The 25,209-nt window shown below is 41.3% G+C and overlaps 1 protein-coding gene across 1 annotated transcript in view; it reads right to left on the bottom strand.

Moving 5' to 3' along the window:
* Positions 1 to 1,937: 1,937 nt before the first annotated feature.
* The window catches only part of SLC26A5 (solute carrier family 26 member 5), a 50,115-nt gene continuing 26,843 nt past the window's right edge, over positions 1,938 to 25,209 (bottom strand). Inside the window, exons 5-20 of the mRNA XM_007083931.3 lie at positions 24,356 to 24,466; positions 23,109 to 23,275; positions 22,392 to 22,556; positions 20,308 to 20,460; positions 18,922 to 19,004; positions 14,134 to 14,281; positions 13,000 to 13,113; positions 11,628 to 11,705; positions 10,841 to 10,936; positions 10,526 to 10,632; positions 9,379 to 9,448; positions 8,780 to 8,872; positions 7,988 to 8,095; positions 7,119 to 7,319; positions 6,456 to 6,510; positions 1,938 to 5,139 (exon numbers count right to left, since the gene is read on the bottom strand). Of these exons, the coding sequence (XP_007083993.2) occupies positions 4,949 to 5,139; positions 6,456 to 6,510; positions 7,119 to 7,319; positions 7,988 to 8,095; positions 8,780 to 8,872; positions 9,379 to 9,448; positions 10,526 to 10,632; positions 10,841 to 10,936; positions 11,628 to 11,705; positions 13,000 to 13,113; positions 14,134 to 14,281; positions 18,922 to 19,004; positions 20,308 to 20,460; positions 22,392 to 22,556; positions 23,109 to 23,275; positions 24,356 to 24,466 (1,940 nt within the window). The 3' untranslated portion in view covers positions 1,938 to 4,948. The remainder of the gene's footprint in view (positions 5,140 to 6,455; positions 6,511 to 7,118; positions 7,320 to 7,987; positions 8,096 to 8,779; positions 8,873 to 9,378; positions 9,449 to 10,525; positions 10,633 to 10,840; positions 10,937 to 11,627; positions 11,706 to 12,999; positions 13,114 to 14,133; positions 14,282 to 18,921; positions 19,005 to 20,307; positions 20,461 to 22,391; positions 22,557 to 23,108; positions 23,276 to 24,355; positions 24,467 to 25,209) is intronic.

The following is a 25,209-nucleotide window of genomic DNA, read 5'->3' as shown; positions in this document are numbered from 1 at the left end:
TGAAGCAGTAAAGCAGAAAGAAAAATATATACACCATTGGTTTCATAAAGAGAAATACTTCATCTTGTAAATTAATGGTTTAAAATTTCAGTAAAATTCCTGTTAGACTTCTGGTGAAGTGAGGTATTTCTAAAAATAAAATCGAATTAGGATCCTCAGCACATCCCTTTAAAATTCTTTCTTGTTCAGCCGCCACCAAATCCCCTCTTGTCTTGCACCACAGTTATCCTCCCCGCCCAAATACTGAGACCCAGGCACCATAAAGACTGTTTTTATTGCAGTTCAATGTTCATAAGTAATGCAAAATAGCAAGAGCTGGATACATTTTAATTCAAAGAAAAAGTGGACAATGTAATGCTTTGAGTATTGAGTTGAAGTATTTAAAATATGAACATTTTCAAAGAGAAAAATGAAAGCTCTTCATTCATAAAATCCAACCAGCATTCTTTTCTGTCTTCCATTTTTCTTTTTTGCGAAATTGGTAAGAAAAATTTTTCCAAGCCTGCCCTGGTCTCTCGTGAGGTATGAAATAGGATGAACCCTTTCTAGGTGTTATGCATATAATAAAATACTCAGGTAAATAACTGAAGATGTATGTTTTTGTAATATTTTGAGAAGCATTTAGATCACGCTGTTTGAAGTCTTACCATGTTTTCACATAGCCACATACTTCTATGCACCAATTTGAGATGACTCACACTGGAGGATGTCTTGAGCTCACTCAGGACTAACATATTCTAGACTCTGGAGAATCTTGACATCTCAGTTACATGCTGAAAATCTAACTGACCACACATCAAACCGACAATTATTTGAAAAATTTGGGTGTTTCTGCCCAACTGTATCTAGATTAGCATCTTTGTATCCCATTTTAAAAGATAAAATACACACTCGTTGGTAACCCCCTCCACCTAAAATACGTGTGTGTACGTATACATGTGTATATGCGTGTGTATGGGCACACGTGTATGTCATAAATAAATCAGTGCTGATAAAACACAGAGTTGATGACTCTAGAAAAATGCTGTAGTGCTCTTTAGAAAATACTTTTAAAAAACACTGTAAAAATGTGATGGATTTGTAAAAATGTAATTTCCACAAAGCTCAGGTCATCTGTTAACATAAAGTGAAATGAAGAGCCTGGTGTGCCTTTTTTCTCAAAGGCAGATAAATTTTTGAGATGCTCAGGCTTCATTAAACCCAAGTCCATAAGCAGGCAGGTTACCTGCTACAATGCTAAGTTCTTGAACATTCTGTTGTTGGGATTTGAGCGGTTTCAAAACCCTCCCATGCATTTTGGTTGGCTATTTGGAGAATTAAGGTAGGTACTTCTGTCACTTCTCAACCCAACTTTTATCTACACTCAAACCATATTATCACAAATCTAAATATATGGACTCCTAAAAGCATTCCTGAAAGGTACACTAAAAAGGACCAACAGCAGTTTTTACACTCAAAGCGCACAGGCTCACACCAAGGAAGTTTTGTGTGATCTGATAATTTTAAGTGGATTAATATCTTTAAAGGGGCAGATGTAACAGATCAAGCCTTCCCTACCACATTACATACTCCCTTCCCTCTCCCTCAGCCTCCGCAAGGGCATACGCCACCCCATCCCCACATCCCCCAAAACACAGAAAAACACACCTACCCATTCCAGGGCAGATTCTTTGGGTTTGTTACCCACTCCATGCACACACCAGGGAAGACTCATTTTCTCAAAATGTACCTTTGGAGGCAGGTACCTCCTTTCTCTGTTAAGTAGGTAAGAATACAGGATCAAACCACACGGAGTTACCTGAAAACTATAAGGGTTTTAGGGGTTACCTGAAAACTATAAAGTGAACTCCCAGGGCTTGCAGAGGATTCATATCCTTGTTTCTCTGAGTCCCACTGCAGATGGGACTGGCAAATGGGATCCCACTATAAGCTGCCATTATACAGAGTCCATATCTATGACATGAATTAATTTTCTGGGCCCTGGTTCACAATTGTTTACATATTCCATCCATCCATGAGGCAGAAATCAACCACTATCCTATCATGCAGGATTTTAGAAAGACAACTTCTCTATATGGGACCTTCCTGAAGACAGGGCTCTCCCATATTGCCACAAAATAAGACCAACCAAGTCCCTAGATCTATCATTGTGGATTATGCTCATTTTGACAGGGCAGTGAGACTGAATTTGAACCAGGGTTTGAGACACATAGGAAGCACACGCTACTGGCTATTGAGCTCCAGAAAGAAGAACGAAGAGGCAAACTTAAAGTAAAAAAGGTCAGGAAATTTTCTACTATATTAAATAATTTTAAGTAAAACATTCCAACATATTTACATATAGATAAAACATTTTGAAATGCATTCTTACATCCTCAGAGGCTCGCTGAAACAAACAAACAAAAAACTTTCCTTAAGACTTCAGTGCTTTTTATGTACATGGTAAAAATCTATTCAAAATAGGTTGAAAACTAAGGAACAGAAAAGTTAAATACAAATCTGTAAATACAGATAAATACTATTTTTTGTACCCTACTTTCAATCTATCAACAGCTAGGATGTGAATTTCTGTATGTAAAGCATTTGATGAAGACGGGTGCTAAAGTCAATGCAATGAAGTATTTTATAACATTGTTTAGAATCTTTAAGTTCTGCATTAGTGGCGGAAATGGTGCAGGCCCTCGTACAAAAGCTTCCACTAAAGCTGAGGTGCTACAACTACATGCTCCTTCAGAAGGCAGTCTGTATCAGAATGCAGATGTATCTGATCTTGCGTGTGATGATTGCAAAGGAAGTAGCTGGGTGAAAATCTCATTTCTTTCTAGATCTCCATTAAGTACTGATTAGAAAGGAGGTGGTCCACTTTAAATTAGTAAAGTCACTGCAAAATCTGAGAGTTAAAGCAAACAAACCATAAGGTTTGGTTGGAGTTAGACCCATGCTAACACGACTCTTTCCTGGGATCTGCCCACTTTTCTCCTGGCAGTGTTTTCTTTATGAAAACTAAAAAGAAGTCAGTAAGAAAACATACTTGAAAAACGGACTGTTAGCAGGAAATCTCAGCAGAGGAGGCTTTAGGCAGGTTGGCTAATACTTGTGCTTTGATTTGGAGTGAGGTAGTACTTAGAACTACAAGAGCAAGACCTTTTTGATGACGAATTGGCTTAAAGTTCTCCCCCCACTTGAACAACTATGAAGACTGCCTGAAATAGGCATTTTACTCATTCATAGGCTTACCCCCCCTGGGTCTGATAAGAATTAACTGATAACTATTATGGACTTCCAAGGAAGATACTAAGTTATATCAAGAAATTAGCTTTCTTAAATACATGGTCTTTAAGGTTACTTTACTATTAGCAGCAACAGAAGTTCTAGGGGCGCCTACTGGTCACAGTAGTGACAAATGAGCACCAAAAAGAATTATTATAATGGACTGAGGAACATTAAAACTGTAAAAATACACGAGCCTATGATTACACTGAAAAAAAGAGAAATGTAAAAGAGCCTACTATGTCATTGCCCGTTAAACCAGCTCCTTACTTTGAAGTTGATAGTTAAATGGAAAAAATAAAGCATTTAACCTGCCTTTCCAGTAAGAAAGGATTGTATTTAAGGATGACCAAATAGCTCAGGTTGAGGAGGAATAGCTGTAGTTTACAAAGAAACACCAACTAATAAATGCTGAAGAAATGAGAGAAATGGAAAAAAAAATCTCAAGCCTTAATAAAATTATTGATTTAAGCAAGGATTATCACTGTTAAAACCTCTGGGTGAATGGCTAATGGGAACTGGGCATTCATTCGCTGCCAAAGGAAAACCAGATAGAAAACTCACAAGTCACAATGGAGAAAACGTAAGTGGGGGATGAGGCTATCGGCATCATTTAGTGGTAGGTCAACTAGATATTATGTGTTTTCTGATGTGATGAGATTTAAAGCATGTGTCTCATCTAGGATATATTCCAGCAAAAAAAAAAAATGTTTTATTCAAATCCATGAAGCTTTTAGATAAAACTTTTAGATTACAGGTAATTCAGGAAATAAAGGGACAAGCGATATAACACCTTGAAAGAACAAAATGGGGATTCTACAGGACAACTGCCCCAGTCTCTCTTCAACAACTCAATGTCATAAAAGGGACTGTACTGGATTAAGATAGACTTAAGGGACTTGAAGGGACATGACCAGTTGTAGTGGTAGGTCACAGAATGGATACTAGTCTGGACAGACCAAGTATAAATTTGAGGACAACTGGGGAAACCTGAATATGATCTGAGGTAAAAGTATTCCAGATGAGGAAACAAGGATTGTTGACTGAAAAATGACTTACAGAGCACTATGTAGAATATGATCTTACTCTGGTTAAAAAATGTAAGTATATATGCACAGAAAAAGATCTGGAAGGATATGCCTTAAGGTGTTAGTGATAATCTTTGAATGGTAGCAATATAATGTTTTTAGTTTATTTTTTCTATTCTTTTTATTGCACTCATAATGCTTCTTTAGTAATAAAAGGTTATTTTTAAAGAACTTCTAGAAAACTGAGGGTGTGCCCCTTCTATTAGTTAGCTCTGATTACAGAAAGTCTGTACACCAGCAAGTACCAAAGTAAGGATGCTACCCATCTGGTGAAAGCATATATGATTGGTACGTAAAGCAATTAAAGGAAATAACTTCTGGAACGCTCGGCTTATAAAGGTAACACTAAAGGGTAACAGGAATGTCACTGCACAGTAAATGCAGGCAAGAGGGACAATTTATCTTTGAAATAATTCAATTAAAAAAAAAAACACAAGATACATCTTGCTATGTGCGTCATTCACCCTCCAAATCAAACCTTGACTACTAGCATTTACCCTTAGCGGGGGGATGTCTAGTGTCTAGTACTTAAAATGTGTAAGTGAGTAATTTCCCAGAGGCTCGTACCCCATCCCAGCTGGGTTCCTCCTCTAAGCTTCTGGAGTGGCGTTGGGTTCTGAGTCCTCCTGGGGAGGGGCGGCGGTGGCTTCTTGCTCGGCAAGCGCAAGCGCCTCCCGAAGCTGGCTGCCTAAAACTGCATCATGAATGCTGTAGAACAGCAGCTCCTTCAAGGCAGGATTTTCAAAGAATCGATTTTGAGTGAGGTCATTCACAACTTGTGCTATAAAAGAAGAAAGGAAAATTAGCCCACACTTTGGGTATCGGTGTCTAACATTAAAAAAACTAACACTCTTAGGTAGTTTAAATACTACAGTGATAGAGTAAAAAGTGTCACTCCAATCCCTGTCCCCGTGATATCACACCCCAGTTGCAGGAAACTACTTTCTCGCATTTTCTTTCAGTATTTCTTTATGCAGATATAAGTAAATACAAATATATATATTCTTATTTTCCCCTTTTTCTTACCCCAAAGTATCTTTTTAACATTATATATAGATTATTCTGGATATTTTTTACTTTTTTTTTTTTTTTTTTTTTTACCATTACATGATACTCTATCATGTGGATATACCCGAGTTTATTGAACTGGTCCTTTTCTTTGATGCTTAAGGTTTTTCCAGTCCTTTATTCTATAGACAGTAACCAGTTTCTACAACTGCTTACAGTTGATCAACCACGTACATGTGTCATTTTGAATACATGCAGCACGTTGCTGGAAGTGCTGGGTTAAAGGTTAAGTGCATTTGTAGTTGGGAAAGATCATGCCGCCCTGCCCTCCACAGAGGCTGTTCCATTTTGCACTCCCGGCAGTAGTGTCTATGAGCACTTGCTGTCCCACAGGGTGCCTACAGAGCATGTTTGCAGACATCTTTCCTTTTTGCCCATCTGGCAGGTGAAAAGCGATGTCTATGTAGATTTCATTTTCAAGCACTTTTTGGTTTCAACCAAAATTTAATATAAAGCAAAAATAGCAGGCATTGTATGGAAAAACCTAAATGATTTTATAGAACTATGTTTAAGGCAGCCTTTAAATAATCATTAAATGTACCAGCCCAGAACAGTGGTTTATACGCTCCTTCATTCCACATCCAGGTCAGGAGGCCTGCCACAATGGCCCAGTGAAAGGGGTGCCTGGAAGTGGCTAATTTCAAAGCTAGCTTTAGAGTGATTTTCAGAATAATTTTCATTTTTGCCAAAAACAAAAATTAAGAGAAAATCTTCCCCAACTTTTTTTTTTATTGTTTATTTTTGAGAGAGAGAGAGAGAGAGCAAGCAAGGGAGGCAGAGAGAGAGAGAGAAAGAGAGAAAGGGAGACACAGAATCTGAAGCAGGCTCCAGGCTCTGAGCTGTTAGCACAGAGCCCGATGCGGGGCTTGAACTCACAAGCCGTGAGATCATGACCTGAGCCAAAGTTGGTCGCTTAACCAACTGAGCCACCCAGGCGCCCCAATCTTTCCAAACTTTTAAAATGCTATTAAAAAAAGAGAAACAAAACTAAAGTGTTAAAGCTTCTCCCCATTCTAGAAATGTACTCACCGCTGCATCCTGCTAAATACACATAAATACCGACATCTCCATATTCTTTTACAATCTGTAATAATGTTGAAATAAAGTTTAGTTTCTCTTGACTCCGTGCCAGATGCAAGTCTCTTTCTACCAATATGTATCTCCTGATACAAGACACTAGTTCATTCGCTTGAGCTACTGGGCCTCGTAATTATGCATTTTAAAAAATTATGCATTTTTGAGCTAATCATTTAAAACTAATTTTGTATATAATTTTTACATGGACAGTGATCATGAGGGCTCTCAAGGAACTCTTGTTAAATTTTATGTAGGTGGAATAAAGGTACTGATTTTTAGAAGAATCCTCTGTAGAGCCGTATCCTGAAATATTCACCAAGAGGTGACTGATGACTGGGATGTGCTTTAAAGTAAAAGCAGTGGAAAGCGGGTGTGGGCTGAATGAAACACGACTGACCATTAACTGATGAACTGTCGAAGCTGAGTGATAGTTACATGGGGCTTCGTTACACAATGCTCCTTACTTTTGTATAGTTCTGAAATTTTCCACCATCAAAAGTGGAAAAAAGCAACAACAAAGAAGAATTTTAAGAGTTGAAAAGGGACCCTAGTTCAACTCTCATTTTACTGATGGCAACAGAGATACGAAAACCACTCATTTAAGATGATGCTTACCCCGGCCAGAGTTTTTACGCCAACAGAGTCAATAAAATTGACTTGTGTAAAATCCAGAATGATGGTGTGGATGTTATCCCCTGGGGGCATAAATCTTTGCATTTCTTCAGGAAATGTGCTCTTGATGACTATTGGGGGGTATTTTACTTCGTCATCCTCTTCTTCAGGCTTCGTGGCATCTTCTCCATCTACTTCTGCATCCTGTGAACAGTTACACCAAACCAGAAGTCTATGAACAGCTCACATTCATTTATAGGGGAAAATGAGTCCCTATATTGTCAAGCTACTGACTCTACCAAACCTTGTCTAAAATGACTGCCACATCCTAGCCTTGCAATGTGACAGAAAAAGGATGTGTAACATATGTTATTCAGTGTTAGTTCAGTTTCTTTTCGTCTCTTCCTCCTCTTGTTTCTGTCCAATGAAATCCACTCTCCTTTGTCATCATAGCCATTTTCTCCCCACTTCTAAAATAGTTCCATGAACTTCAGCATGACCGTGAGTTACCATAAGGCTTGAATAGCAAAATCCAGCCTTTGAGGTGTGTGGGTTTTGTTTGTTTGTTTGTTTTTTTTTTTAATGTCAGCTGAATAAATCTATATGAAGCACTCATGGTAAAAATTTATTAAGGTACTGTGTGATCTTAATTTAAACAAATGTTTTCCAGGGCTCATATCCTTACTTTTTTCAGAAGTGTTCACACATGGCTGACTTTATTACGTATCTTTAATAATATAGAGGATACTTAGATTGTTTCTAAGCTTTCCTATTTTAGGGGCTTCCTGTTGTGTTAAGGCTTCCATCGTGAATAAAGGTGGGGGGTGGTGCAGATTAAGAGGAGGGAGAATTACAATGAAGAGACCACTCACCACTTTGACAGAAGTTGCATTGGCCATATTTGCATTTCCAACTTCCTTAGCATACTTCTTCATGGCCTTTCTTCTTGCTCCCATTATGAGCGCTGGGTTCACTCCAGTCTTTACGGAAGAACAATATATGCGAAATCATGTCTTGGCTCCCAGGAACCCACCAAATGCAATTAATCTTCAGACTCCCCATCTGACTGTTTTCTATGCCAAGTAATCCCCCCACTTCTACCTTTCCCTCAGACATTGTGAACTGAGTCACTCTCATTAAAGGAGCATGAGTAACTTTCCTTATTCCTGTGTATATTTAGCAGGATGCAGCAGTGAGTACGCCAAAGTATTGAAGAGAATGTTTAAAGTAACATTTTTCAAACTTACTCTCAGATTCTTATATTTAAGAGACTATGTGGGTTGACGGGGAGATATTCTGTATATTGGGCAGTGTGGAGTGAAGTTCTAACCATGACCAGAGGAACCCACATGATCTGAAGAGTAGGAAACCTAAAAATATTTTTTCACTCTTTTTCTTAAATTTTTTTTGAGAAGGTAGTATATGTATATGATAAACAAGAATGACTGGTGGTGTTGGGTACACAATAGTGTGAATGTACTCAATTCCATGTGCTGAATGGTAAATTTACCAAAAATGGTAAATTTTCTGGGTATTCTACCACAATAAAGAGAGAAAGGGAGAGAATGATATAGTGTAAAAGGCATATGAAGACATTTGAGTGTCCCTCACACCCCTGTCAATCCACAGGTCCCCTCAAAAATAATCCATTTCTCATGACTCACCTTTCTTTTTAAAGCATTGCTATATAAGTCGCTATTTGCATAATAAATTGGGGCATTGATTTGGAATATTTTTATTCCAGGAATTTCTTTCACCTGAGAAAGAAAATGTGAGCAAATTTAACACATGGAAATATTTCAGAGTCAAACTGCACCTACTCCCTCCTCCAACCTGAAAATCAACACAAAAGTCACAAAAGGCCCTCTTACGGTGTTCAGATAAAATTCTGTCACTATCCCACGTAGAGGAAGGAGTTCTGAGAAGAAAGCCTTGAAAATACACATTGTCATATTTCTTTGATAACATTAAAAATATTTATTTATTTTGAGAGAGAGAGAATCGCCAGTAGGCTCTGTGCTGTCAGTGCAGAACCTGACAGGGGCTCGGTCCTATGAACTGTGAGATCATCACCTGAGCCAAAACCAAGAGTCGGATGCCAAAGCGACTGAGTCAAACACGTGCCCTGAAGTGCAAGCTTTTCACTCTGACTACTACACTTCCTTCTTTTCCAGCCCCCAACTTTTTGCCCTACATAAAAATAATAGTCAGCTGATCACATGACATACTTACAACCATTTAAAATGACAGAAAAATGTCCTACCTCCTCATATGCATCTATATCAATATACACGTCAGTGTCAGGAAGCTGTCCAAGTACTTTGTAGCTGGGACTGAAGAGAGAGAAAGTGTATTAAAATACCAGTGTGTTGAGGCCCCCGTATGTGGTTCAACCATGAGGTCTGGCATGTTTACATGTCACGTAGGGACTTGCTAGTGAACTCAGGGGCACTTGATCCTTGTATGGTACCTTTGCAGAGGGTTCATACGTATCACAATCCCAGTGCCATCCAGGCCCTCACACCCTGCCCCGAACGTACACGACACACACATACACAGCACATATACCTCACACTACACAGACCGTACACACACCCCCCACCCCCACCCCCCCCATCGGGTTAGGACAAAAGACTTGGGCATTTAAAGATGGGGGCAAAAGTGAACTGTGCAAAGTTCAAGCTATGCCAAGGAATGTGCAACTCAAATTCTCATCCACCGAGTAGACACAACTATCTTCCTACTCTTATTCTTAAGTAGGGGAGGAGTTTTTCTTTTTGTCTCCCGTAAGAGGCTCTGACCCATGGGGGTGGTAGTCAGCTGAAGGTGTAGGGAGAAAATGAAAAATCTCAAATTAGCCTAGAACTTTTCTTCAGTTTGGTTTGAATAGATTTTAAACATTATTTTTGGAGAGTCCTCCTCTTTTTATAGGACAAGGTGGCTCAAATTGGGTATTGTAATGATGACAGATACTATTTGAGTACCTCATATTACCTTATTATATCCAATGTACGAGGCTTATTTCCACTGTTGTGTGGATGAGAAATTGAGGCCTAGTGGAGTGAGTTGTTCAATGTCAGAGGGATTGGCAAAGCCAGAATATGGCTCAAGGTCTTTGATTTGACACTCCATGGTCTTGCTACAATACTCTGGTGTTCTTAGCAGGTATGCACAAATACTGTGTGAGTCAGAATACATAATACAAATGTTAGCTGTTTTTCTGGGTGGATTCCCTCAACAAGCTTGCAGAGAATACACCCTATACGCCTGATACTGGACTCCGGGAACATTACCTCCACAATCAAGATACTTATAGTCTAATGGCATCTGTCGACAAACAGGATATATTTAAAGTCAACACCACAATTTCAGGCAGGACAACCCACATCCATCCCAATTTGTACACTCACCTCTGGGTTCTGTAAATCACAGTCAGCAGAGCGATGATCACAGCTGTAATCAAACCATAGTCCAATCCCAGGAACAAGGAGGAAACAAAAGTGGTCAGCCAAATGGTCTAAACAAAAGACAGAAAGATTTATGTAGAATCATGGTAAAAATTTCCTAAGTGTCTCTCTCTCCCCTCACACATACACATAGTACCTAACCTTGCCTAACTTGATACTACATACAATAACTTCACTAACGTAGCTTTCTCACATTTTTATCAGCATCATCCACATGTTGTATGACATATTAACCTAACAATCACCTGTGTTACTTACCAGTTCTATTTTGCTCGTTCTCCAGAAAAAGGGGAGATCTGAGAATTGCATGAACATTCCTTTCAGGTTGACAATCACAATGGCCGACAGCACAGCCTGAAACAGAGCACATGATGCGTGCCTCTCTTCTTGTGTCCACAGAGCCCCCTTTGCTGGCTCCTCACTGTCCTCCTGCTGCCCTCCCCACATCCTCTCCCCACTCACTTCCCACGCAGCAGTGATGGTACGTTTGGAGCCATGAACACCTGGATTTTCAGGACTCGGTTAGCTAAAATGGGCCTTGGAAAACCAGGCATATATCCTAGTAGCAAACCTGCATGGTGGTCAAGAGGTTCAGAATTAAACTTGGTACTCAAGGAATTAGTTCACTCCTGGTCTTCCTAGGTTATGATTTTCTCCACTCTGTATCATTCCTGATCTCTACTAGATTAAATAGATCAGCAAACAAATGTCTTAGGAGTGAAGGCCATCTCAGATTTTTAATGGAAGTATAAGGTCACAGAAGATCAAAGAGAGAAGGGACCTTGGAGATTAATCAGTCCAAACCCCCACTTTGCAGATAAGGAAACGGACACCCAGAGATGTTGAGATGGCTTTCCCAAGATCCCAGATTGTGGGGCAGAACTGTAGACTGTGGAGCAGGATCCTGGCTCCAGCCTTGGCCTTTCTCACACCACCCTGCTAGGGTTACAGTAAAAACCCACGAGACAGTCACAGAAATGCAAACAAATAAAATAGAAAAATCCCTACACATGGAAAAAGATCACCCCACATCTAAGCTACACACCTGGGGCAATGATTCGAAGAGGAACCCGGTGGCTAATATGACCAGCAGAATCATTAGTGAGGCCAAACAACCTGCAAGCTGAACGAGAGAAGACACACAGAAGGGGCTTTTAGGAGACATGAGTAAGAGGTGGGGCAGAGGTGATCTTAGTGTTTTGATAATCACTGCAGGAAGATCAAGAAAATATGGGTTCAAACAAGTCATCAAAACCATTACATACACCAATATTCCTTCCCATTCCCTTTCTGAAGTTCAGTTTCTCTTATAGCTTTTATTTTTTATTTACTTTTTTTTTTTTAAGAGAGAGAGCACGAGCAGGAAAGAGGGGCAGAGGGAGGGAGGGAGGGAGGGAGGGAGAGAGAGAGAGAGAGAGAGAGAATCCCAAGCTCCACACTTAGTGGATCCCATGACCATGAAATCATGACCTGAGCCAAAATAAAGAGTCAAAACACTCAACCAACTGAGCCACCCAGGTGCCCCTCTCTTAGAGCTTCTATACAGAGGCTGAAATGATTAAATACCCTGGTAAAAATGCCCTTGCCAGGGGCGAGGGAAAGGAGATAATGGTGCTGACTCGAGACTCACAACAGTCAAATGAGACTCTCCTGCCCAATGTAGTAGCCACCAACCACATGTAGCCATTACGTTTTTAAAATAAAAATTAAGTACAATTAAAAAATTCAGGTCTTGGTTGCATTTCTCACGTATCAAGTGCTCAAGGGCCACAGGTGGTTTGTGGCTGTCATATTGGATGGTGCAAAACAGTGGACACTTCTGTCACTACAGAAGGTTCTATTGGATGCACTAATGGCATCCTGACCATACCCAGTCCCAGGCTTTCATGACAACATCCTATGCGTGAACTTTGAGGTTTACTGGTAGCAGCTAGTGGTGTTGTAGAATTTTCAATTTAACCGGAGAATATACCTCTTTCCTACAGATTCAGTTCTTGGGATTTGCTTCAATCATTCATGCCTTTCTCTGATTCACTACACAGCTCACTGGAGCATCAATCTTCAGACAGAAAAGCTTTGCTGGGGTTCAGAATAGGATCAAGGGATTAAAGTTTATCATCCCAGGGGCGCCTAGGTGGCTTAGTGGGTTAAGTATCCAACTCTGGATTTTGGCTAAGGTCATGATCTCATGGTTCCTGGGATTGGGCCCCGTGGTGGCATGCTGGCAGTGGCAGTGTGGAGTCTGCTTGGAATTCTCTCTCTCTCTCTCTCTCTCTCTCTCTCTCTCTCTCTCCCTCCCTCCCTCCCTCCACCCTTGCCCAGCTCTCTCACTCTCTTTCAAAGTAAATAAACTTAAAAAAAATTTTAAAGTTTACCACCCCAAATCACCAGTCCTCAGAGGCCAGTTGCATACACACCTGTGTCTTCCCTCCAGTCCCCTCTTGAACAAGGCTTCGAGATAAGGAGCATGAAATTGAGAAAGTCTGGAAGAGTGAGCCAATGGAATTGCACAGTCCCAGGGCAATGAGCTCCTTTTCCAGGGGGAAACAAAGCACACACGAGGTCAGTCATTCTTCAGGAAAAAAGGCATGATGGCCCATTTAATACACATTTTCAACAGTAGAAGCTGTCTCTTCATTCTTTTTCTAGATACAAGAGTTTGTTGGGCATGAGTTTAAAATAGGGATTATTGAATAAGGTGGGAGAAAAACAGAGTTCTTGTTCTGTCAGAGATAAAAGCTGCAGTCACTACCTAGTCCCCTCTTTGCCAAACACACTCTCCTACACTAAAAATGGTTTTTTTTAAAGAAAACTGCAGCAAGGGACAAAATATTTTTGTTACGAGTAATTTACTGGTGTATAGAACCATTGGCATCTTTTAAATGCTCGATCTCTTGCTCTTTGACACATGCCACAGTGTCCTCCTAGGACCAGTGAGTGAGTCCTGCTCTCAGGGATACGTCCTGTCTTCCTAGTTGGATCACTGTGTCTTGTGTGAACGCGGAGCATATAATCTTCTCTTAGAAATGTATGGTGTGTTAAAATAGTCATCGTCATGCCAAAATTATGGCTTATGGTATTCAGATTAAATACCTTATCTGTAGATAGTGAGTCAGTAGATAGTTATAAAAGGAGGTGGCAAAGAATATAATGTGGAGTTTGAGTGATGAATCATATGTTCCAAGTTTAATGAACAAAGAGAAGTCTTCCTGCAGAGTAGAACGGTTCTAGAACAACATTTGCTTCTCAGGCTGTGAGCTTTAAAAACAGGGCCAACGTCTGTCAGAGTGTGGCAAACTGAGAGCCTCCGATCAGAGATTTCATCTTCCTAACAAGACCCCTAGCTGTAACATGAGGTAGGACTCTGTACCTCAGTGTTCTGATGATCTAATGCACATAAATAATGAAAAAAAAATGTAGTGTTGAATAAATACATCATCAAACTAGAAGTTTTTCTATCAAGATAGAGAAATCCAATTCATTTGCCTTATGTAGCATAGCAGGATGATTATACCACAATGAAGTATCTGCAGGGAATTAATGATCTTTACCTGATTGCCATCCACCTGGTAGCCATGTTTATTTGCCAAGGTCTTGGCCATTGAGATGGTCACTGAAAATCCAACAATGGCTATGGCGATGGCATCCACGTACACGAGGTGGAAGAGGCTGGTGTCCGGGTTGGCTGGAGGTAGTAGCCTGAAAGGTCAAGCTGACTTTAACCTGAGCGTTGTGACCACTGGGAAAAAACATGCAACTAGAGGGGAGCATTTCAAAGGGGCATCATCTGCAAATGAGGCGATCAATGCTTGGATACTTGTTTGCTCTGCTTTGGCAAAAAGGAGCGCCCTCTTTGACACACACAGGTTCTTTTTAGGCCCCAACCCTAGAGTACCAGCTTTCTACCTGAATGGGTTATCAGGAGACATCAGATGCCGTTTTATTTAGAAAAGGAGTAACCTCATACCTCATGACACCCTGTATGGCAGGTGTAAGTAAGACATGGAACAGGAAGAGAGGGTCAGCGAAGTGCTCAGATGGCACAAGACATTTGAACCCAAGTCTGAGCTCAGGGAGGGTGCTCAACAAGGGCCATCTGAGAGGAGAACGACTATCCAGACTGTTCCCCCTTGTTATTTCAAGTAAGGACTCTGCTTTCTAGGCCCCCTTCAGGTGAGTCTCTAACATGAAAAAAGAGCAACGGAAGATTATACTCCTTGGGACTCACCTGGGAGTCCTGGGTAATTGGAGGGGGCAGTGGAGAACCCAGTTTTTGTGGTCCATTCTTACAGTTTGGAACCCTTGTCGTAAAGGAACAGAATAGGGATTCCCCAGAATGGAATGGGGGGAGGGGGCGACAGAGGTTTTCAGAGGCACCTGATCCAATTCAAGGCATTGGTCTAAATAACAATTAATTCATGTACTATATTTTTTTTTTTTTTTTTTTACAATAGCCATGATTTATTTAGGTGCTGCCTCTCTGCCAAGTTCTGTGCTTATTTATCTCTGCTAGCCCTGTGAGCTAGGCACCACTATATTCCCCATTTACAGATGAAGAAAATGAGGCATAGTGAAACTAAGCAACTTGTCCAAGGTCAAATGGCTCATCCACCAAGTACCACAAAAAACATGGGAACCTGCCTCCCTGCAACTATTTCTCTTATTGTGTCATATCCTAGTGATGAAGGGGGTGGTGTCTCAGGTTCTGGGAGGGAAAGAAGGGAGAGAAGGAAAAAAAAAACAAACCTGAATGTATACTAAGCCTATGTTATGTGCCATATACTTGACCTATGTTATCTGTCCTTACAACAATCCTGTTAGATAGATGCCATTATTATCCTAATTTATAGGTGGAAAGAAATGGATCCTTGCAGATATTAAATAATTTGCCCAAGATGGAGGAGGGAGTCAAACCCAGGAGCTCTGACTATAAAACTTACTGTCTTTCCCTTACACTTTGCTATAGAAGCATTAGCCAAGAGGGAAGACCTTGTAGCAGATTTGGGATTGCAGAATAAGAATATGAGAAAAGAACATATTCTGGAATGAGTTAAGGAAAGTAAACCAAGAAACAGGATACATTGCCATGGCTGGGATCTTTAAGAGTCAACTGTCGGGGTGCCTGGGTGGTTCAGTCGGTTAAGCGTCCAACTTCAGCTCAGGTCATGATCTCATGGTTTGTGAATTCGAGCCCCGCGTCGGGCTCTCTGTTGTCAGCATGGAGCCTGCTTTGGATCCTTTGTCCCCTTCTCTTTCTGTCCCTCCCCTGCTCATTCTCTCTCTCAAAAATAAACATTAAAAAAGCAAAAAGAGTCAACTGTCACTTTCTGGACACTGTACTGTGCGTGTATAGATAAATGTGGTAGTTTGCTTTCAAATATGGCCACCAACCATTCCTCCCATACTTGTGGGAGCTGCTCCCCCCATGTAGAGGAGGAATCTGTTTCTCTTCTGGTCAGTCTGGGCTGGATTTGTGATTGGTTTCGACCAACTGGATGTGGTTCCAGTGACGCTATATGAGTGCGTTTAGCAGCTCGGCACCTCCTGCTTTTCTGTCTTGTTTCCCTGAGCCACCATGTGAAAGACTCTGGCTACCCTGCTGGAGTCACCACGTGGGGAGAAGAGGGCAGCCAGCTGTCCGCCACTGCAGCCCTCCACCTGAGGTATCAGAACGTGAGTGAAGCCCTCGTGGAGCCTCTGGCACCAGGCACACCTTCAGACATCTGCAGCTGCATGACAGGCCCCGAGCAGAGCCACCCAGCTGCCCTACCTAGGTTGTGAATTGTGAGCAAATAACCGGATGTTGTTTTAAGACTTCGTTTCGGAGTATTATCCAGCAGTAAGACTCACAGATAACTGAAACAGTACTGGGATATGTAGATACATAGTCAGAGAAGCATTCTTTGTTTTCTGCTTGGTTTTGGACGAAGTTCCAGAAAGGGTGGCCAAGTTTTAGAAAAGGTAAAACCTGTTCTTCCTTTAAAATATGGCTCTCACACATGGAGGAAAAGCAACATATTTGGGTACAATGCAATAGGGAAAGGAATGTCTTGGGTAGAATTCACATGTAATCAAATTATTTGATTAGTTACTGAATAGAATTATGTATTGGATCTAGTTGAAGACTAATGTTTATCACATGACTAATTATGTTAGAGACCCAGGTGTGAGGTAACAGAAACGGCCAACAACTGAGTACTGGATGACGGCATTCTGGGTCCAGGCTAGGACTCACCGGTGTCTCTCAAATGTTGCCTTCTCTGACAGCCTACCTCACACAGTCACCTGAGCCCCTCCCATCCCTTACCTGGCCTCTCTTGTCTTCACAGCACTTCTCACTGTTTATTCTCTGTATCCCTTTCCCCTGTTCCCCTGGATAATATAAGCTCCATGAGGACAGACACTTTTTTGCTTGTGTGGCTACTTTTGTTTTTAATGGCTGTGTCCCTGGCACATACTAGGCACTCAATAAACAGATGCTAAATCAGTGAACTTTCTTACCTTATAAAACGGGGAGGGGACATATGTCAATAGTGTTATTGTGGGCACCAGCGGAGGTGGTGGGTATGAAAGTATTTTATAAGTCCAAATGGAAAACCAAGTGTTACTACTGGGTTATACCTTTACAGGGAATCATAAGTGACATGTTCATGACCGCAATCCGTTGTTCTGAAGTGCACTGTGTGCTACCTCCTTCAACACTTGTTCTGGGTGTTGGGGGTGAACTCTGGCTTGAAGAGCAGCCTCTACCTCTGTGCCTCCCAGGAGATTCTTAGATGGTACCAGAGGCAAGGCCAGGTTCATCAATGCCCAGCACCTGGGCATCTGACTCTGCTCATCTGGAAACGAGGTGGCAAGGGAAAGAGACAGTACAAGAGACAGACAGAGACACACAGAGAGATGCAGAGATAGCCAGAGCATGTCAGAGAGGAACCGAGTGAGGTGAGGAGAAGCTCATAGTTACTCTAGTGTCTTCAAATATAAAGAGAATAGTAAAAAAATTTTGAGTGTTTATTTATTTATTTAGAGGGACAGAGAGAGAGAACAAGCGAGCAGCAGAGGAATAGAGAGAGGGAGACAGAATCCCGAGCAGGATTAGCACAGTTAGCACAGAGCCCGATATGGGACTTGATCTCACGAACCGCGAGATCATGACCTGAGCCGAAGCAAAGAATCGGACGCTCAACCTACTGAGCCACCCAGGCGCCCCAAGAATAGTACACATTTTTAAATATAGAGTTAGACAAAAGAATATTAATGACAAAGCATATATCATTTGAAACTAGAAAATTTGTTGAAATAAAGAGCCACAGAACTTCCAGTTAACATGTCTTAAATACTTTCCAGGTGTGCTCCAGGTGTTTTTTTTCTTTAATTTTTTTTTCAATTTTTTTTTTCAACGTTTTTTATTTATTTTTGGGACAGAGAGAGACAGAGCATGAACGGGGGAGGGGCAGAGAGAGAGGGAGATACAGAATCGGAAACAGGCTCCAGGCTCCGAGCCATCAGCCCAGAGCCTGACGCGGGGCTCGAACTCACGGACCGTGAGATCGTGACCTGGCTGAAGTTGGACGCTTAACCGACTGCGCCACCCAGGGGCCCCTGCTCCAGGTGTTTTATGTGCACTAGCTCCTGTAGCTTCACAGTTACCCTCAAGACAGGCATTGATTGCTGTGCTAACCTGGAGGAGACCGGGGCTATGAGAGGAGACGCAACTTGCCCAAGGTCACACAGCTAGTGAGTGTCAGGCTAGATTTAGGTCTTTTTGCTCTTAGTTCCTATGCCGCCTAAGGAGAGATTTTAAAAACCAGGAAGTGCAAAACAATAGGAAACAAAAGAAAACACTGCATCCCATTGTCGTGGGATTGTAAAATGGTGTAACCACTATGGAAAATAGCACGGAAGTTCCTCAAAAAGTTAAAAACAGAACTATCATACGATCCAGCAATCCCATCTCTGGGTATTTATACAAAAGAACTGCAAGCAGGGTCTTGAAGACATATTTGCACACCCATGTCCATTGTTGGATGAAGGAATAAAGAAAATGTGATATAGATAGAGATATCTGTTTCACAACAATGTGAATATACTTAACATACTAAACTATATACTTCAAAATGACAAAAATGATAAATTTTCTGGTGTGTGTGTGTGTTTACCATGATTAGAAAAAAACCCCACATACACACTACAATGGAAAACACTCCAAAATTTCAGATATTTGGTATGTAGAAAAAAAGAGATATTTTTGATTGTAAGAATACTATAGCAAGAGTTAGAAACAATAACAGATCTGTTGATAACTCAAGCCACACTGTTACTTAAAACTGTTCTCCTACCCCAGAGGAAGTGTCCCGACGACATCCACATTGTACGATTCTTGCAAGTTAAACCCAGCTGAAATGCCAGTTCCCATCACCACCTAAAACAGACATAAATCCAAAGGTGCCTTTTATAGATGAAAATTCAACCACTGCCAAAGTGAGTTTCAGTTTGTTAGCCAAGCCAAAATCTATTCCCCCTTTCAGCTTTCAGTTTAAAAAGAATTATAGTTAGCTTCCAGCATTTCTAACTTCTCCTAATGGCTCTTCTCCACAAAATTAAAATGGACTCTACAGTTTCCTTGTGGTCTGGAGTTCTTTTCTATTTTGCTTCGGCTAGTTGAACGTTTCAGGAGCTGGCTTTGCTTTTTGTAGTTGAAAGGAGTTTCTGGCTAACATGGCATGAACTAGGGATGCTGAAAAGTGTGTATGAGGGTGGTATACTGACAGGGTGTCATTACAAAATGGATGTTTGGATCCACAATCCTTCTGCTGACCCTGTTTCCACATCGGCAGCACCGACTGTGGTTAGAGGTGTCCACCAGCCCCCCGCAGTGGTCTTCTCCCATCTCAGTTACAGCCAGGGTCACAGTGCCTCTGTGCATGAGCCCTTCCTGGATGGTCAGGACATAGATTTAATCGGTGTGTAAAATACAACCCTTACTGAAGTGCAACAGAAAAATAAAAGAAGGACAGAAAGCAATTTTCTTCATCTTGAAGAACTGTTGCTATAGAACCTTCTGGGTGGGCCATTCGGTTGACAATTAGGGCTGGCCAGGGTGGGCAGCCATCCCTCACAGTGGTGGCTGCTGCAGGGAACCAACAGTAAGGTAACATTATTAATAAACAACTGTGGTCATTTAAGAATGTAATAGAATATATAGTATTTCAATACATGTGCATTATTTTTACAATAGTTCCCAAGTTGTTAGATGTAAATATGTATTAAGTTGTTTGGACCTAACTACTTAATAAATGGAACTGCTAGGTATTTCTTTTGGCCTAGGAGTGCCAGGAACCAAGAAAGTATGGGAACCTTGGTCTCTTGCTCTTTTCAAAATAGAAACAGCTTACTTTTTTCACGTGATTAAAGTTATGTGTGTTCATTATAAAATAAGCAGACAATAAAAATTTTGAGGAAGAAAAATCTCCCATCATCTCATCACTCCGAGGTAATTCATATTAAAATTTTTAGGGATGGCTTTCATCTGTATTTTAAAAATCATCCCTGTCTATACTCTAATAGATTTTCTTTGTTGTCCATATATTTGTAAAAGTTCCCCTTGACAAATTCTAACCTTCTCTTGGCAGAACTGGGAGAAAAAAAGGTAGAATTTCCTTGCTCCTCCCCTGTCCCAATCCCTCACCCAAATGGCTAGGCACCTGTGGCCAAAGTTGACTTACCGCAAAGAACTCTAAAGGAATAGGTGCCGGTAATTTCTCCTTAAATCTCTCATTAAACTCCTTGCCACCCAACAGCAAACCAAAAACCATCAGCCCGACGCCTAGGGAACACACGTTGAGGTTTTTAACATTCTGCAACACAGCAACTGTACTCTGTAACACAGCGAACACTGGATGTTTACATCAGGCAATGGCCCCTGAATAGACAGAGACACTAGTGAACGAATTCACACCAGCCATCCCCTTATTGCGCATTTCTAGTTAAAAGTTCTCAGACTGAAATGTCTCTCTCTCACCAATTAGGAGGCATTTTTACCCAGTCATACAGCTTTATGGTTGTAATTCTTATCCAACAATCTTATTTAGCTTTTATTTTTTAGAGAGAGAGAGAGAGCGAGCACGAGTGGGGAAGAGGGGCAGAGAAAGAGAGACTCTTAAGCAGGTTCCATGCTCAGTGCGGAGCCTGACACAGGGCTCGATCCCCTGACCTTGGGATCACAACCCAGGCCAAAATCAAGAGTCGGATGTTCAACTGCCTGAACCACTCAGGTGCCCTTCCAACAATCTTATAGTTGGTGTTTTTTTGATTTGGTTCTGGCTTAATGTAGTATTATCATACTTAGTAAAGTACCCCTTAAGCTGAGTCCTGAGCATTCGGAAGGGATTAGGGGTTGATATCAGCAAAATAATGCAAAGGTAAATACATAGAAAGGATTTTTGGAGGTGAAAGAGGGAGAAAGAAGTCACGTTAGCAGATGAAAGAGGGATCAGTTGCACTTCGAAGGCAAGAGAGTGCTGAAGTTTGGAAGAAGCCCAGAGACTTAGAAAAGTCACTTAATTTTCTCCGAGGGTTGCAGCCTCAGCACCCCAATATGCTCAGACTCTGGGAGAGTAGGTTACACTGAGTCCAGGCTCCACACCTTGCCTGTCAATGTCTAGGGCACACTCAGTGCTTATCTGCTCTATTTCTTTTGTGATGAGGCATTGAGAGAAGTCTCAGAGTAGGAAGCATGTTATCAGCTACTGTGGGAAGCGAAGATTTTAGTTATTCAGGGAATGTTCTTACAGCTTGATTCCATTCCTAATCAATCAAGGAATAAATTTAAACGTCACTTTCTCAAAATGACTTTCTTGGACTCCCTATTCAACTTTCGTAACACTTAACACAATTTGTAATTAACTACATATTGATGCAATTAATGGTTTACTATCCATCTTCTCTTTGGACTGTGGGCTTTAAGAGGGCAAGGGCCATCTCTGTTCACCCACTGCCATGCTCAGCATGTTGACAGGCACAGAAATACCTACACAAAGGCCATAGGTCCTTCTGGGCAAGACTAGCTTTAGCGGCATCTCAGAACTTCTGATATGTAGTATCTTAACTGTCATTTGGTTTTAAATATTTTATAATTTCTTCCTATTCAGGGAATATTTAGAAGCAGGATTTTTGGTTCCCAAATGTATGGGGGTTTTAAAGCTGTATTTAGTTATTGGTTGCTAATTATATTGCACTGTGTGAAAAAAATAATTGAATTTTTAGAGTTTGTGATCAGTTTCAACATGATCAGTTCTCACCATTGTTCCCTATGTGCTTACAAATAATTTATATTTTCTCTGAGTTGGGTGCAAGGGTCTACATATATTTTATTAGATTAAATGGGTAATTGTGTTAGTTAAATCTTTTATAGATTTACTTATTTTTTTTTGCCTGCTAGAGTAAGCAGTTGCAGAGAGATGTGTTCTTGCATAATGCCTTTAAATCATGTTAGTTCCCAAAGAGAACACAATTTGGTTCTAGGAAAAAGCGGTCTCTTCAGCTAATTAAGGTGAAGGGGCAGTCACCAAGTAAAGATCTAATAAAAAATTCCTTGTGAGGTATCACATATTAATAAAATGGGACTTTAAGATTTAATTTCCCTTGTAGGGTTCTCAGAAAAGTCTTAGAATAATGAAATCTTTTCCATTTTATTTTAATTCTTGGAAAAAAGAAAAGTGAGCCTTGAAAGGAAAAGAGATACAAAAGAGAAGGGGCAAATACAGAGGGGAAAAAGAAGTAGCAGTAAGTCAGGAAGTAGCTTACTTACATACACCACTGAAAAGATCCCACTGTACCGCTTTGTTTTAACTCCAAACAGGTATTTTAACATGGAGGTGAAGACGTGCACAGCAGCCGCGGTGGTAAACCCACGGACCAGGGGCTCCGTAAGATATATGGCCACAAATCCAAACCTACAGACACCTAGGCAAAACTTTTTTTTTTTTTTTAATGACAAAGAAACAAATAAATCATGTGATAGATCAGGAAGTTAAAACCAACAGAAAACATACACAAGTTCTTTCTGGACCATTTTCTAACACTGCAACCTTGCATCTGTAGCAGTTAAGTGGTTCGCAAATCAGTGGTTATGCAGAAAACAAGGGAAGGTTTGCAGTGGCTTGCAGCCCCACAGAGCAGAGGGCACACTCATATTTTCCCTGCTCTTCAGAACTGGGGGCATGTTTGGTCAAGGTCACCTCCTGCTCCTTTCAAGCATACAAGAGATTACTAATTACTAATCAGTCCTGCTTTAAACTTTTCTTGCTTTTTGGAATCTTTAAAGTATGCAACTGAAGCTTGCTAGTTCCTAATATATACCACCTTAAGGAAGGCATGCAGGGGAGTGGTGTTCCTGAACGCTTGGAACCCTGATCTCAGGACTTGGCTGGCTGACCTTGCCCACCACGTAGACCAGCCACAAGGGCTCAAAAGGTATCTATCAAATGAACAAATGACAGCCCATTTCTCTATCAGTGAATACTACCTGGATGATTCCTGAAAGTAAGGTCACGGACATGGCGACTTTCACTCTCAAGGCATCTCTTGCTTCCGTACCATTGGTTGCATTTACCCCTCCTGGAATAACTATATCATCTGGTACTAATCGAACAGCCACACCACCAATCATCAGGCTAATAACAGCGAACGGACCTGAAAATGATGAAGCATTAGGGAAATCATGCTGAGCATATCTCACATGGCTGTGGCCAGTACGCAAGGAGACACAGGTGAGGTCACTAACTCATCACTGACGTAAAACTGCCCTGCTCTCCTTAAGCCTCTGCTCCTGGTTTATGTGTAAGCTGTGTATGTACAGATCGTATTCTCTAAACATGACCACGATGATATCTTCCATCCCATGGACTCTTCTAGAACCTGGACATTTGCCCATTAAGAGGTAGGCTAATTCCTCTCTCCTTGAATCTGGATGGACTTGTGACATGCTAGTTGCGAAAAGAATGCGGCCAAGTGATACTGTGTGGCTTCTGAGGCCAGGGAACATGCGGTGATGCAGTGATGCAGCTGACGGCTGTAATAGTTGCGCGTGCTGGGGCCCTGAGTGTGTGAGAGCTCAATTAGGAAACCACGTGGAGAGAAGCTTCCCCTCTGAATCTGCACCACAGACCCTGAGCCAGAACTGCCCAGATGAGCACTTCTCAAGTCTTGACCTATGGGAACCATGCAAGATAATGAAACAAGTATTTTAAGCTGCTAAATTCGGGGTGGTGTGGGGGCTATTTTTTACCCGGCACCAGCCACTGGAAATACCGTGTATGTGTTGCTGGTGGCAGCCTCATGCAGCAACAACACTTAACAAAATCAGTATAAATCTTATCCTAAATACACTGGGAAAAATCATGTACAATCCAGAGCCTAAAATAGGATGAAAATGCAATATGTGCATAGAAATTGGGAACATGCAATGCCACTAATAAACAAAAAGAAAAATCAGATACAAGCAAATTGTATTATGAGCTAAAGATCTCACAAATTTCAACAATTTGCTCTTTTTACACAAGAAAATTATCTTTTTCCTTTACGCCAAGATCATAAGAAAGCTATTAGTTCTAGAAATCTGGAGGGGGGGGCAGTGTATTCTTCTAAGGCAGTATGCAGTAACAAAAGTTATTAAGCAGAGGTTCTGGTAACAAACACACTATTTCTTTGGCACACTGCAGAGCTCAGAGATCCAAACAGAACGGTACTAAAATAGCAACGCTAAGCTCTTACCTATGGATACATGTCTGGAGGTTCCAAAAAAACAATACATTATAACAGGATAAAATGAAGAGTACAGGCCAAACACCGGAGGCACAGCAGCCAGCATTGCAAAGGCTAACCCTGTGGGATTAAAACCAAACAGAAATGGGGAGATTAGAAACCAGAGGGCTATAGGCACTTTTCTCTCAGTTGTGTATGATGAAGAGGTGAGAGCCATGTTAACTTAAGCAGATGTGTCTTCACCTGTCCATCATTCCATCCCAATCCTCCTCCTGGGCTGAGACAATTTTCCTCGTCATCTCTTTGCCAGGGGGTGGATCTTTTCTGTTTTGTTCTTTCCCAATCCAGATGAGGGCAGATAGTCTTACTTGACCGGTGTAGCTATAATCTGTGTTGATGGCCAAATGCTGGCTGCTTCTCTAATGGGGTGTTTTTGTGTTTTCTGGGGGGGGGGGAATCCCTTTTCAATAAGGAACTCCCAGCTTCCAGTTCTTACACCTTTTCCAGGTTCTCTCTGCTGCCATATGCTCCTCTGTAGGCAGTCGTCTCGGGCAGGTACCTTCCAAATGAGCCAAGCCAGGTGACCTTCCGGGGCACCCACTTATCCAATGGGAAAGCCTGACACCTGTACCCCAAGAAACTTTGGAAGTGCAGGCCATGACCACCGGCTCTCCATTCTGCCTACATGGGAGGTGTATACCCTTTTACCTGTAGATTTTGTTTTTCTTGCAATAATTAGCAACAACCCCCCAAAACTCGAGGGGACATGTGTCCTGTGCTCTGAGTGGTTCTCTTGCAGTCCCTCCTTCCTCGACTTTCAGTGGAGGAGAAACAGTGCTTTCACCTCTCCCTAGAAAATTCTC

The sequence above is a fragment of the Panthera tigris genome, chromosome A2 (genome assembly GCF_018350195.1).
Source record: "Panthera tigris isolate Pti1 chromosome A2, P.tigris_Pti1_mat1.1, whole genome shotgun sequence".
NCBI classification, from domain to species: Eukaryota; Metazoa; Chordata; class Mammalia; order Carnivora; family Felidae; genus Panthera; species Panthera tigris.
Note: the sequence above shows the minus strand (reverse complement) of the source record. Positions and strands in the feature narration are given on the sequence as shown.